This window comes from Trichechus manatus, unplaced genomic scaffold (genome assembly GCF_000243295.1).
Source record: "Trichechus manatus latirostris isolate Lorelei unplaced genomic scaffold, TriManLat1.0 scaffold00199, whole genome shotgun sequence".
Lineage (NCBI taxonomy): Eukaryota > Metazoa > Chordata > Mammalia > Sirenia > Trichechidae > Trichechus > Trichechus manatus.
In genome coordinates, this window is record NW_004444135.1 from 2,397,798 (window position 1) to 2,412,993 (window position 15,196).

Sequence of the window (15,196 nt, forward strand, 5' to 3'; positions counted from 1 at the left end):
GAGGGTAGAATATGTCTGAAAATGAAGCTGGAGAGGTGGTAGAGGAGTTCAAAGTGGCTTTCTGAAGCCACTGAAAGGTTTTAAGCAGCAGAGCGACTTTATCAGACTTACTTTCAAGGTCACAGTAGCTACACTGTAGAGAAATTGTCTCAAAGTGGACACAACTTAAGGTGGGAGGAGGAGAGGATATTACATTTCTATTCATTTTTCTCAGCCTTGAAAAATGAGTTATAATGTTTATAGTCTATTACTTCAGTACTAACAATGGCTAGCATTTATTGAAAACGTACTATGCATCTGAACACTATACTAACCAGTTTACATGTATTAACTCATACTATCTTCATAACCATGTGAGGTTTGTACTATTATCCTCATTTTACAGGTAGAAAAATGAGTAACTAGCCCAGGTCTCTCAGTCAGGAAATACTAGAGTCTGGCTCCAGAGCCTATAACTTACTCATTAGACTACAGACCATCTTCCAGCAATACATGCACACAATTTAAAACTAAATATATACATGAATTGGAAACACTCAAAAATTTTTTCTGAACATAATGAAGAGAAAAGCTTGGTGGGGTGGCTGGTTGAATACGAAAAATAAACTAGCAGTAGAGTCAGAATCAACTCGACAGCAACGGGTTTTATTTGGTTTTTAGACTAGGTAAGAGATAACCGTATCTTGGATTATGGTGGTGGTGACACAGAGAAAGGGATGGATTTGGGAGATATTTGGTAAGTAAAACTGACAGGACTTGTGATGGACTGAAGAAGCCCTCGTGGCACAGTGTTAAAGTGCTCAGCTGCTAACCTTAAGGTCAGCAGTTCGAATCCATGAGCAAAAAAGATGCAGCAGCCTGCTTCTGTAAAGATTTACAGCTTTGGAAACCCTATGGGGCAGTTCTAACCTGTCCTACAGGGTCGCTATGAATTGGAATCGACTCAACAGCAATGGGTTTGGTTTGGTAATGGACTGGAATACGGAGGTTAAGAAACAAGGTGTCGAGGATAATTCTTTGGATTCTAATTTGCATAAATGGATTGGACAGTGGAGCTGTTGGCAGAAGCCAGAGGAACAGGTTAGGTCATTGGGCTACCACAGTTTTTCTTTAAACTACAAGTATACTATTGTTTCAATGTGCTGTTTAACAGCAACTGGTTACCTTTGGATTCTTTCCATTTATAACAAAACTCTCCACTTCCACTAAAAAAATTATAAAAGCTTCATCCTGCCAATTATATCTCCCATGCTGTATTAAAAATGGCACAGTCAACTTTTCATGCATTTTCTTTAAAAAGCTTTATGAGTTAAGCCTTAACCAAATTTAGATGTGAATGATAGTTACTCTAACAGGGTAATGAAGGTTCAACACCCCTCTATAAAGATACCAACTTTCCTATGGCAATACTAGAACTGTATATAAACATCTGTTACGTCCAATCTCAAGGAGTAAGTACAATACTCATCCACCAACATATGCAATGAGTGGAAAAATTAACTTTACGCTTCGTATTTATTATTTTCTAAACACTACTTAACTTGTAAAAGTTTATAAAATGTCCTGTCCTCTTCCCAAGATTTTCAAGTATTACAGAAAAATTCCGGACTTGTTTAAAAGATATTGTGATCCTTGTCTACTCGACGTATTTTCTTCAACTTCATTTGTAGAATTCCTACGGTCTGAAAACGCTTCTTTTGGAAATTAAGATAAACAGGAAAACATACTATCAGTCTGAAAACCATAAACAGCCACAGGAAAAGCCGATTTAAAAACAAAAAAAAATTACCTAACAGCATGTTGTCCGACAAATAATGCTGATCACTCCTGATTCCTTCTCCATTCCGGTTCACCAGAAACAGTCAATCTAACCTCAGCAAAATATGCCTCCTTTTGATATACAGAGCTACCACCCAGTCCTGTCAGGTCACATCACTAAACTGTAGGTAAGAGCTAACGACAGAAAACTACTTTAGATTATCTGTGTACAATCTCACATCAGTTAATTTTAACTTTTCATGTGGAACATGTCACGTATACATGCTTTTCCTGTTGTTGAACATACACTGAGCACTTGAGGCTCTCCGGTACAACGGCTTGAGTTTTCTCCACAGCAGGTCAAAAACGATTTGGCGATCGCCTGAGGCGTCCCTCCACTTCCAAGCTTCGCTTTCTGTTTAGGGCGGGGGTCGTAAAGGGCGGTGCCTCGCTGGGCTGCAGGAGGAAGGGGTGTGACGTCACGGGAACTCCCGCGTGACGTCGCGCGGGCTACCGGCGGGGCGGGTCCGGCCGCATCGCTCGGCCTGTGGCCATCCGGTCTTCCCCCTCCCCCGGAAAAGCGTGGGCTGCCCTGAGGGGCCGGGTTTCCCGCGGGGCGACTGGCTGGTGAAGGAAAAAGGCGAAAGAGGAGAGACGCGAGCAGCTGTGTCTTCACAGTCCAGAGGGCGTGCGCTTCCCTGTTGGGGCTTTCGGGAACCTCGAGGCAATTCTGGAAGCTGTGAGTAGGGGAACCTCTTTTCCCCAACCCGGAGCGCTGAATCGTAGCGCTACTTCCGGTTGAGGCGGAGAGCGCGCGCTAAGCGAACAGGTTTGGCTCCCGGGGTGGGGGTGGCCGCGGGTACCCGGGCTGAGTCTGAGGAAGTAGGCTGGGGCCGAGCTGTAGTAATAACAGTGGGCCACAGGGAGGACGAACTCGCGCGCCGTACAGCTTCCTTCGTCTACCGCGCGGTGTGTGGAAGAGCTTCCCAGCGCCGAGCCTGCCTCGCGCATGCGCTGACCCCCGCCCGCGCGGGTTAATGCTTTTCCTTTACGAGCGTTTTCGTGAGGTTCATCCGCAAAACCTGCTGGCGCCTGGTGAGAAGTGACGGATAAGGGTCCTGCGGCAATGAGTTCTGGAGAAGACTACCACATTCTCCCTTCTGTTTGTCTTGGACCCTTGTGTGACTCGACTTGTGCTTTGACTGGAATCAAATCTTTCATTTGTTTCCATGGAAGCACCTTTTGTGTCAGTTTGTTGGTGAGCACCTCAGTAGATAGCTCTTTTACAGATAAGGACTTCAAGTTTTAACATAACCATACTATTATCATACCCAAGAAAATTAACAGTACTTTCCTAGTATTATCTAAAATTCAGTTCATGTTCAGTTCTCACTGATTGTCTCAAAAAGTACCTAAGTGTATGAAGAACTTAATAAAAGTGTATTAAAAAAAAAATTTTTTTTATTGTACTTTAGGCGAAGGTTTACAGAACAAATAGTTTCTCATTACAAGTCAGTACGCATATTGTTTTATGACATTAGTTAACAAACCCACAACATGTCAGTACTCTCCCTTCTCAAACTTGGAGGACCTTTTTTCTTTTTTGGTGAAAATATACGTAGCTAAAGATACATCATTTCAAAAATTTCTACATGTACAATTCAGTGACATCGATTACGTTCTTCCAGTTATGCTGCTATTCTCACTGTCCTTTTCCAAATTATTCCATCACCGTTATCTTCAGCTCACTGCCCCCTAGGCTTCCCATCAAACCTTTTGAGTTGCTGTTGTCAGTTTGATCTCACATAGATAATTCTGTTTTTTGTACTTTAGATGAAGGTTTACAGAACAGAATAGTTTCTCATTAAACAGTACACATATTGCCCTATGACAATGGTTAACCCCACGACATCTCAACACTGTCCTTCCTCAACCTTGGGTTCCCTATCACCAGCTTTCCTGTCTCCTCCTGCCTTCTAGTCCTTGTCCCTGGACTGCTGTGCCTCATTAGTCCCGTTTTGTTTTATGAGGCTGTGCAATCCCTGGCTGAACGGTGAACCTCAGGAGTGACTTCACCACTGAGCTAAAAGGGTGTCGGGGGGCCATACTCTTGTGGTTTCTCCAGTCTCTGTCAGCCCAGTAAATCTGGTCTTTTTTTGTGCGTTAAAACTTTGCTCTACATCCTTCTCCAGCTCTGTCCAGGACCCTTTGTTGTGATCCCGGTGAGAGCAGTCAGTGGTGGTAGCCGGGCACCATCTAGCTGTACTGGACTCAGTCTGGTGGAGGCCTTGGTAGCCGTGGTTGAAAGTGTGTTTATTTCTGTAATGCTTTGCAGTTTACCAGGTAGCTTCACCAAAAGGTCAGCACTTCGAATCTACCAGCAGCTATGGGGCAGTTCTTCTTTGTCCTATAGGGTCGCTATGAGTCGGAATCCACTGGATGGCAACAGTTTTCACACATAATCTTGCTCCTTTTAGGCATGTCATTGCTTATTTTAGTCTTCATCAGAGACCTCAAGAAATGGTTAGCGAGAAACCCAAGTCAGTTTCGGCACTTGTTGGTAATGGTAAGGCATTGCCTAAGGAGCCAGGTGTGAGGTTTAGTAGACTTGTTAATCATTTTACTTTTTTAGCTACCACTAAAAAAGTAGGTAGCTAAAAAAGTAGTTAATGGCTTCAGTTCAAGAACACATATTTAAATATTTACTACTACACTTGAACTTAATAGCCTATTGCTACCTTCAGTGGCTGCATGAGTAATAATAACTTAATCATTTACCTTTACTCTGAGAGACAGAGTAGCTTTACCCTGATTGCCTTGTTCCTGTAAATATTAGATGTTCTGTATTCATAGATCTTAGCTGTGTCTGTATCTTGCTCACTGACTTCCCTCATTATGAGAAAGCTGTACAGCTCCTCATGTGTGTTGATACTTAAATCATCATACGTACAACTTATGTATCTTTGTGTATGTGAGTACTTGTTAAAAAAACCAAACCAAACCCACTGCCATTGAGTCAGTTCCAACTCATAGCGACCCCATAGGGTTTCCAATGATGTAAATCTCAACAGAAGCAGACTGCCACATCTGTCTCCTGAGGAGCGGCTGGTAATTTCGAACTGTCGACCTTTCACTTAGCAGTGAATTGCTTTAGCCATTGTGCCACCGGGGCTCCTGAGTACTTGTTAAGTCAGGAATATTTCAGGATGTTTTCTGGTTTGGGATTTCATACATTGTTGTACCCTACATCGATCCAAAAATAAAACAATACATTTTTTATAATGCTAAGCGAATACTGACCATGGAAGATTAAGAACCTTTCAGTAATCGAATCCTTTCAATTTGACAAGAACCCTGATGGCTCAATCGGTAATCCCTCGGCTGCTAACCAAAAGGTCAGTGGTTCGAACCCACCAAGTGCTCTGCAGGAGAAAGATGTGGCAGTCAGCTTCCATAAAGATTTACAGCCTTGGAATCTGTATGGGGTAGCTCTGCTTTGTCCTATAGGGTCACTATAAGTCCAATCAACCCGATGGCAAAGGGTTTTTGATATTTTTAGGTAATTACTGCTTTCTGGGGGGAGTAAGAGAAAGTTTGCCTGAAAATTTAGTTTAACTAAAGACCAAATAAGGAGCCCTGGTGGTTCAACGGTTAAGCCCTAGGCTGCTAACCAAAAGGTTGGCGGTTTGAACCTAACCTATGGGGCCTTTCTATCTCTTCTGTCACATGGGGTCACTATGAGTTGAAAATCAACTTGATGGCACCAAGAACAACAAATTGCAAATTACTGAAATCAGGACTTTTCTCATCTTAATCATCTTCCCTCACTCCCCCTCACACATATTTTCAGTTTCAGCTGGACATGTGTTTCTTCCATGACTGCAAATCACATAAAAATAAATGCAGAATTCATTTGTATTGTGATCTGTTGTTTCAGGTATTTCAGCTGTCTCCAAAGATAACTTCATGCTTACATAATGTAACAGAAAAGGTCATAAATCATTAGGTAAAAAGAAGTGTGAAGCATATTCAGCAAGATGAACATCTCTGGAAGCAGTTGTGGAAGCCCTGGTTCTGCAGATGTATCTAATGACTTTAAGGAACTTTGGGCAAAACTAAAGGAGTACCACGATAAAGAAGTTCAAGGTAAAATCTTTTCTCAAATACTGATTTGAGAAGTGTTTGTACTGTATTTTGTTGAGACTGTTATCATAATAACTAACTTTGTGTAATAGTTTTGTATCTTTATAGTAGGAAGAAATGACTTGGAAGTTCAAAGAGCTGATCATTAAGTGACCTTTATTATAATTTTTTTGTGTTTCATTTTTATGGTTGGGTTGTTATTTTTTAACTATTGGCAACTACTACAGAACATAGTTCTTGCTTATAGTTACTTACTTGTGGTGATACCTATAGTATAGTGGAAAGGGTATAAAAATTGGTGTCTGAAGACCTGGATTTTAGTTCTGATTTTGTTCACCTACTTGCTCTGTGATCCCAGCCAAATCACTTAACCTCTGCACTTAATTTTCTTTCAAAAAATGGGCTTTTATTTGCAGGATTATTTATAGACATAAAGATTCTACTGAAGTCATTCAGCAACCTGTTGGGAATCCTATTTGCTGTTAAGCATTGAGATACAAAAGTGAATGGCAGTTTACCTTCAAAGAGCCTGCAGTCTGATAGAGATGAGTCATGGAAACATAATTACAGTACAATAAAATAAAAGCTAAACGGTTTATATAAAGTGCTTTAGTGTACAGGGGATTGTGCAGTCGTGCCTGGAATGTTGTTGTTAGGTGCCATTGAGTCAGTTACGACTCATAGCGACCGTATAGAACAGAGTAGAACTGCCCCATAGGGTTTTCAAGGAGCGGCTGGTGGATTTGAACTGCTGACCTTTTGGTTAGTAGCCAAGCTCTTAACCACTGTGCCACCAGGGCTCCATAGAAAGAAATTTTCTATTAAAGCTAAGCTCAAGATTTGATACTAAGTTTTAACATACTTTATCTAATTCTGTGACATTAACATAATACACTTTTTCCATGTGTGGGAAATACCTCATATTGTATTTGTTTTTTTGATTACTGTTGCAACCATAGGTTTAATAGTATAGCATTTTATAGCTTTAGATTACGCTGGAGTGCCATGAAAACATGATCTACTTGAGTCTGAGGTATAGTATATGGGTCTGTTGAAGCTTTCCCATGGAATATTTAGTTTCTGGCAGAACCTCATGATAATAGCCTCATCATCGATTAATATGTACTGAAATATGAACCCCAGAAGTAGTTTTCTTATAAGCCCCAGTTTACTTAAAGACATTAGTTCAAGAAATGTCTTTTGGGCACTTAGGTCCCTGGATGGCGCGGACAGTTTGCATTGGACTACTCACTGAAAGGTTGGCGTTTCAAACCCAGAGACGCCTTGCAAGACAGGCCTGGTGATCTGCTTCCGAAAGGTGACAGCCTTGAAACCCTATGGAACAGTTCTGCTCTGTAACACATGGGGTTGCAGTGAGCTGGAATCACCTCCATAGCAACTAACAACAAAAACAACTATGTGTCAAACTTTGTACATAAGAATGAATCATAGATAGTCCTGGTTTTAAGAGAATTTCTAGTCTAAAATTATAATGGAATATGTTATCTGGAAACATAAAGGAAGAACCAGGTGTATGTGTCTTTGTGTCTGTGTCTCTGTCGTTTGCTGTCAGACCAGGCTTTACAATTGTTTTAAGTCTGTTAGCCAGACAAATAATATGCTGGGTGGGAAGAGAGAGGGAATGTTCTGAGTAAAAAGAATAGCATGTGCATAGATTTGGAGATAAGAGCTTGGTATAGCTCTAATAGAGGGATTGGGGTTGGCGATGGGAGCTTATTGGTTGGGATGTGGCTAGGAGATGATGTCAGAAAGATAGAGCCAGACTGTAAGTTGTAAGTGCTGTGCTAAGGACATTGTCATCATGCCTGGTCTTTAAGATTTATGTCTAAACTTTCACCTTGAGTGCTTACTTCCAGTGATTAGGAATCAATGCAAGTAGTGCTGTGTTGACAAAGAGGCAATTTGTTGTAGTTGTTAAGCTCATAAATTCTGGATCTAGATTGCCAGTGTTTGAAAGCCATCCCTGCCACTTGAATACAGGTGGTGACCCTGTTATTTAACTTTACAGTGTCTCAGTTTCCTTATCTATAAAATGGAGATGTTAATAATACCTACCTCATATTGTATTAAATAGGATAACATATGGAAAACATTTGGAATAGTGTCTGGCACACCGTGTTTTCTAGCTGACGTAAACATTCAAAACTGTCTTTAATTTTTTTATTCTGAAAGGTTGGAGTTTAGCCACCCCTACTTCTTTACCTGCACCCTTTTACTGCTGTAGTATACTCATTCTTTGATAGATTATACTGATCCACGATCCCATTAAAGCCCTTTTCCAGCATAGTAGGCCTGCTGATCCATCGCGTGTCTGTCAGTTTGTCGTACTGTGTCAGCTTGTGTGTTGCTGTGATACTGGAAGCTTTGCCACCAGTATTTCAAATACTAGCAGGGTCACCCTTGGTGGACAGGTTTCTGCAAAGCTTCCAAACTAAGACTAGGAAGAGAAACCTGGTGGTCTGCTTCTAAAAAAAAATTAGCCAGTGAAAACCTTATGAGTAGCAGCAGAACATTTTCATGTGTAGTGCTGGAAAATGAGCCCCTCAGATTGGAAGGCACTCAAAATAAGGCTGGGAAGACTTGCCCGCTCAAAGTAGAGTAGACCATAATGTGGATGGAGTTAAGCTTTCAGGACCTTCCTTTGCTGATGTTGCACGACTCAAAATGAGAAGAAACAGCTGGAAACATCCATTAATAATCAGATCATGGAATGTAGGAAGTATGAATCTAGGAAAATTGGAAGTTGTTAGAAATGAAATTGAACACATAAAGATCGATGTTCTAGGCATTAGTAAGCTGAAATGGACTGATGTTGACCATTTTGAATCGGACAATCATACGATCTTCCGTGTCGGGAAAAACAAGTTGAAAAGGCATGGCGTCACATTCATTGTCAAAAAGAACATTTGAAGATCTATCCTGTAAGTGATAGGATAATATTTATATGCCTACAAGGAAGGTCAGTTAATATGACTATTATTCAAATATACGCACCAACCACTAAGGCCAAAGGTGAAGCAATTGAAGATTTTTACCAACTTCTGCAGTCTAAAATTGATCAAACATGCAGTCAGGAAGCATGGATAATTACTGGTGCAATCAGAGTGCAGTAGTGTTCATTTAGAAATCCAGATATCAATGGGGTTATTATTGTTCATTATTTTTTTAACAATATTTTTTTCTAGAAAAGTCAAAACAAAGTAAACAGTGAAAAGTTACCCTTTACATACAAGCAGGTAACTACTTTTTAAAAAATAATTTTGTTGTTGAGAATATACATGGCAAAAACATACGCCAATTCAGGTTTCTACATTGATACTGATTACATTCCTCGAGTTATACAGCCATTCTCAACTTCCTTTTCTGAGTGATTCCTCCCCCATTAAGAAACTCAACTGCTCCCTAAAATTCCTATCTAATCTTTTGAGTTACTCTTGTCTCTTTGATTCCACACAGATCTTAAAAGCGCATAATGTTTAAGGCAGACATTCTTTACTAGTTAAGCTAAGCTATTCTTTTTTTTTAATTCCCATTTTTTTCTTCTAAATTTTGTTTTGTTGTTTTTGAGAGTATGCACAGCAAAGCATACACCAATTCAATAGTTTCTACATGTACAGTTTAGTGACATTGATTACATTCTTCAAGTTGTGCAACTGTTCTCACCTCCTTTTCTGAGTTGTTCCACCCCATTGACATAAACTCAGTGCCTCCTAAGGTTTCTATGGTACTTTCCAGTTGCTGTTGTCAATTTGACCTTTTTTTTTTACTAGTTCAGTTTTAAGATGACTACAGGGGATATTTTTGGTTTAAGGCTTAAAGATTATCTAGAGCAGTAGTTTCAGGGGTTCATCCAGCCTCCATGGCTCCAGAAAGTCTAGAGTCCATTAGAATTATAAATTCTATTCTGCATTTTCCCCCTTTTGATCAGGATTCTTCTATGGAGTCTTTGATCAAAATGTTTAGTAATGGTAGCTGGGCAACATCTAGTTCTTCTGGTCTCATGACAAAGTAGCCAGTTGTTCATGGAGGCAATTATCCACACATTCCATTACTTCCTCCTATTCCTGACTCTCCTTCCTCTGTTGCTCCAGGTGAATAGAGACCAATTGTTGAGCTTCAGGTGGACACTTGGAAACTTTTAAGACCCCAGGCACTATGCAACAAACTAGGAGAACAGAAACACTAAACACTTCGTTAGATCAGTTAACTGGGATGTCCTGTGAAACCATGCCCCTAAACCTCCAAATTAAGAAACCAAATCCCATGAGGTGTTTGGTTGTACATAAGCATCCTCAGCAGCTACTCTTTGTTGTTGTTGTAAATATATGTATCACACAACTTTTGCTAATTCAACTTTTTACAGGTGTACAACTTACTGACGGCAATTGGAATAATCAGCTGTGCAACCCTACCCTTAATGTGATTTTTCCATCTCCATGACTAAAACTCAGTACTCCATAAGCAGTAACCCTGACTTTCTCCTCCCTCCCACCCTTGGTAACCACTGACAAACTTAGGTTTCTATACATTTGCCTGTTCTTGTCTTTTTGTGTAAGTGAGGCCATACAGTATTTGTCCTTTGTGATTGACTTACTTCGCTTAGCATGATGTTTGTAACGTATCAAGACATCATTTCTCTTACTGGCTGAGTAGTATCCACTGTATGTATGTACCACATTTTGTTTATCCATTCATCTGTTGGTGGATATTTAGGTTGTTTCCATCTTTTGGCTATTGTAATAGTGCTCCAGTGAACATTGGTGTACATTTCCTCTTTTTGAGTCTCTGATTTTAAGTCCACCTAGCAGTGGAATTGCTGGGTCATATGGAGTTCTATTTTTAGTTGTTTGAGGAGCCACCACACTGTTTTCAACAATGTCTGTACCATTTTGCATTCCAGTCAGTAGTGGATAAAGCTTCCAGTTTTCCCACATCCTTGCCAACATTTGTCATGTTCTCGGGTTTTTTTTGTTTTGTTTTATCTTAGCCATCCTAAAAAATAAAACAAAATAAAAAAACCATTGACATCAAGTCAGTTACGACTCAGAGTAGAACTGCCCAAAGGGTTTCCAAGGCTGTAGTCTTTATGGAAGCAGGCTGTCACATCTTTCTCCCGCAGAGCAGCTGGTAGGTTTGAACTGCCAACCTTTCAGTTAGCAGCCAGCACCTCCAGGGCTCCTTTTAGCCATCCTAGTGGAAGTGAATGGTATCTCATTGTGGCTTTGATTTGTGTAACTCTGATGGCTAATTACATTGAGCATCTTTTCATGTGTTTGGTGGCCATTTAAATGTTCTTTTTGGTGAAATGTCTATTCAAGTCCTTTGTTCATTTTATGATTGGATTATTTGTCTTTTTGTTGTTGTCAAAGTTTTATATATATTTTGGTTATTAGATTCTTATCAGATACATAGTTTCCGAAGATATCCTCCCAGTTGGTAGCTTGTCTTTCTACTTTTTGGTAAAGTCTTTTGATGAGCGTAAGTTTTTAATTTTTATCAGGTCCAATTTATCTGTTTTGTCTTTTGCCATTTGTTCTTTCGTTACTTATGTTAGATAATCTGTTATTAAAATCTAAGCCTGACAGCATTGCCCCAGCATTTTTTTCTAAGAATTTTATGGTTTTAGTTTTCACATTAAGGTCCTTAGTAGATTTTGAATTTGTTTTTGTGTATGGTGTGAGGCATGGATCCTATTTCATTTTTCTACATGTGGGAAATCGAATTTTCCCAGCACCATTTATCGGAAACACTCTTCCTTCCCCCATCAAATGGACTTAACCAGGTCAAAAATCATTTGACTATAGATGTCTGGGTTTATTTCTGGACTCTCAATTCTATTCTATTGGATTTATGTATCTATTATTATAGTAGTACCAGGCTGTTTTGATTACTGTAGCTGTGTAATATGTTTTAAAATCAAGAAGTGTGAGTCCTCCAAACAGGTAACTACTTTTAAATAATTTTGTGTGTGTGCATATTCTGCCAGACTTGTTTTCTGAAACATGAATATACATCATTCTTTTTAATGTAAGTTTTCACGATTTTTAGTTTAGAAAATTTTACGTACATACAAAAGTAAAGGAAATGAACTCCTATATACCCGTCACTGAACTTCAGCTATTATCAGTTCATGGACAATATTGTTTTACCTATATTCTGTGTTCCTAGTCCTCTCAGTTAATGTTGAAGTCCTTAACATATTTTCATCTATAAATACTTCAGTATGTATCTTCTTTTTTTAACCAAAAATACTGTTATCACACTAACAAATCAAATTCTTTAATATCATGTAAGCAATATGTAGTTTTTAAGTTTCCCCAGTCATCTCCAATGTCAGATTTTTACAGTTGGTCTGTTCAGATCCTAATCTAAAAGGTATCTCCACATTGCGTATGATTAACATTTCTATTATATTTTTCAGTGTAGTTTTAATTTCATTTTCTGTTACGAGTGAGATTAGGCATCTTTGATTATGTTCAAAAGGAGAGTTATTTTGTATACTCTGAAAAACTTTAAGGGAGGAATACCTCAATGGTTAACATATGTGATTTGTATCCGTGTGCTGTATGAATGGTAGATACCGGATATACTTTTGAGCTGATGAGAGAAAATAACCTTTGATATATTATAAGATATTGATCAGGTCACTTTGTTTCCTTTGGTTGTTGGCCCTTTTCCTATCAATTTCTAAGAGCTTTTTATATATGAGGCAGATTCTTTTGAGTTTTAATATTTAAAAAATTAAAAAATTTGAATTTGTTGTTGTGATAAAGATCTAATTTTAAAGTTAACTATGCTCGTGGCTATATGTTGTCCAGGGACAAATATGAATATTTTACATTAATTCTGCCCTTCAGTCAGCTGTACTGTTTTTCCCCAGAAAGTCTAGTGTAAAACATTGAGGAAGGATTCTGAGTGATAGTACCGACTTTCCGTTCATTCAATGAATAGATATTGAATAGCTGTTACGTATGTTAGATGTGGTACCAGTTGCTGGTGATACAACAGTGAACAAGACACAGTGGGTTTTTCGGGCAGTTACATTCATTTTCTTTAGGGAAATATTTATACGATATAATTAATGAAATGATAGCAAAAATAAGCCACATACAAAACAGTATGCACACCGATCACAACTATAAGCTACATGCACTTCTTTTAAAATTGGGAAGGAATAAACAAAGTGTCTCAACTTCTGTTGAAGAGCAGCAATATCTTCCTTTTGGTTTATAAAACTGTGACCCTAGTGTGTAAGTTTACTGATGAGTGACTTCAAGTTTAAAACTGTTATAGGAGTTTTACTGCTACATAGTATAAATTTTTTTATTCTTTTGTGACTTGGAAGTGAAGCAAATACAATATCTTCAAATAATTTAAATAGGACCAGATGTACTTGAGTTTTTCTTAGATAGGGAGGAATTAACATTCTGCCATCTTGGAGCAGAATTTATTCTTATCCTTCAAATGACTACTTTGTGTTGTTTTATAACTGGTTATAAGAAGATCATTAAATTTTTATTATGCAGAGTCCCTGACTTACCTTTACGTCACCATAGGTAAAAGTACTTGGCACATAGTAGGAAATTAGTAAATGGTATCTGAACAAATTATATAGCTTATAGCTGGTTCAGTGGAACATTTTCTGGAGCTTAGTTTTTAAAAACACATAATATATGAAAATATCAAAATTCCATGCCTGTCTAAAACCCTGAAATACTTTGCCACCCATTTACTTTAAATATTTTTGTTTTTAGGTAGAATTGTAGAAAGTTGGGAAAGAAATAAATCACTATCCTACAAGAATGAAGTTTGTGCTTTTTGTTTATTCTTTTCTAATCAAAGAAATGCATGTAGTTTATTGTATAGTTTTAATCAGTGTACATACTACCTTGTATCTGGCATTTTCAGCTATCATTTCATTATTTATACTTATGTTGTACATATACATGTTATATACATGTTGTACATAACCATCATTTTATAATTTTTTGAATAAATACCCATTTAAAACTGGGCCAATTTCGTTTTTAGACTCTTAACAGGGAGAAGATGTTTATGACAGATTTCTTCCTCATGTTCTTTGGTCTTGCAGGGTTTTCAGGAGACCCCTATTGTATGATGAAGGAATCTCTGAAAGTAAACAAGATACTCTTTATTAAAAACAGTGTGCCATATTCATCAGATTATAGAATATATAAAACTTAGAATATTATATACTGGATAATTCTTTTAAATTGAGTACTTACTTGTGGCTATGCTCTAATATTCATCACACTCCATGGAGAGTTATTTTGTATACTCTGAAAAACTTTAAGGGAGGAATACCTCAATGGTTAACATATGTGATTTGTATCCGTGTGCTCTATGAATGGTAGATATCAGATATACTATTGAGCTGATGAGAGAAAATAACCTTTGATATATTATAAGATATTGATCAGGTCACTTTTGCCAATTTCAAAATTACTATGGATTTTTCAAGATGTTAAATGAATAAGCACTATTTTTAAAAAATTAATATGTCGTTTAAAAACTCATTTTGGTTGGGGCCAGGCGAGGCTTTTTTAACACTAGTCCTTCGTTAATGTGGTCCACGTAGTCCCATATAAAATGAGACTATATAATAACATCAAAGACATGCTTGAGGGTACTTAATTTTTTTAAGAAGGTGGGGGATCCACTTCAAGAAACCAGTATAAGAGGCTATTTGAAAGACATCAAACATGGACTTGTCCAGGCTTTGCAGATTTTGAAATATATACAGGAATCAAAATTGACTCATTACTTTTAAACTTCCATGTCAGTAAAAAACAAGAGAAATATTATGAATGGTAGTACTTGCAAGAGATAATTTTTGCTTCAATATCCAAGGAAATCTGCCCATAGTAACCTACATTCCTCTGAATACCCTGATATATGTACTTAAAGCTTTTTTTAGGATATAAAAAATAAGCCACATACAAGATAGAAAGTACACTGCTACAACAATGCAATGAGCCGCATTCATTTCTTTTAAAACTAAAATAGAATAAACAGAATCTCTCAGCTTCTATTGAAGAGCAGCAGTTTACAAACCAGAGCATTTTTGTTAAATTCTGGAGATATTTGTGGCTGAGTTTTTATATGTTATCTTTAGGATAATTGTATCCTTTTGTGATTGTTCATTCTAGAGTCTTATATTCCTTTGTGACAAATGCTGCTAATATCATGGTTAAGCACAAATTGTTACTGATAATATACAATCTTCATGCTTCGAATTCAGAATTAATAGATT

General features: G+C 38.0%; 1 protein-coding gene across 4 annotated transcripts in view; it reads left to right on the top strand.

The window, feature by feature from the left end:
* The first annotated feature begins 2,278 nt into the window (after positions 1–2,278).
* Positions 2,279–15,196, top strand: part of RBBP8 (RB binding protein 8, endonuclease) — a 114,039-nt gene continuing 101,121 nt past the window's right edge. For 3 of the 4 annotated variants that reach the window (XM_004387922.2, XM_023742056.1, XM_023742055.1), the window contains exon 1: positions 3,973–5,904. In XM_004387922.2, the coding sequence (XP_004387979.1) occupies positions 5,796–5,904 (109 nt within the window). In that variant the 5' untranslated portion in view covers positions 3,973–5,795. Of the gene's footprint in view, positions 2,498–3,972; positions 5,905–15,196 lie in introns of those variants that run through there. The other variant, XM_023742054.1, reaches the window with a different exon arrangement.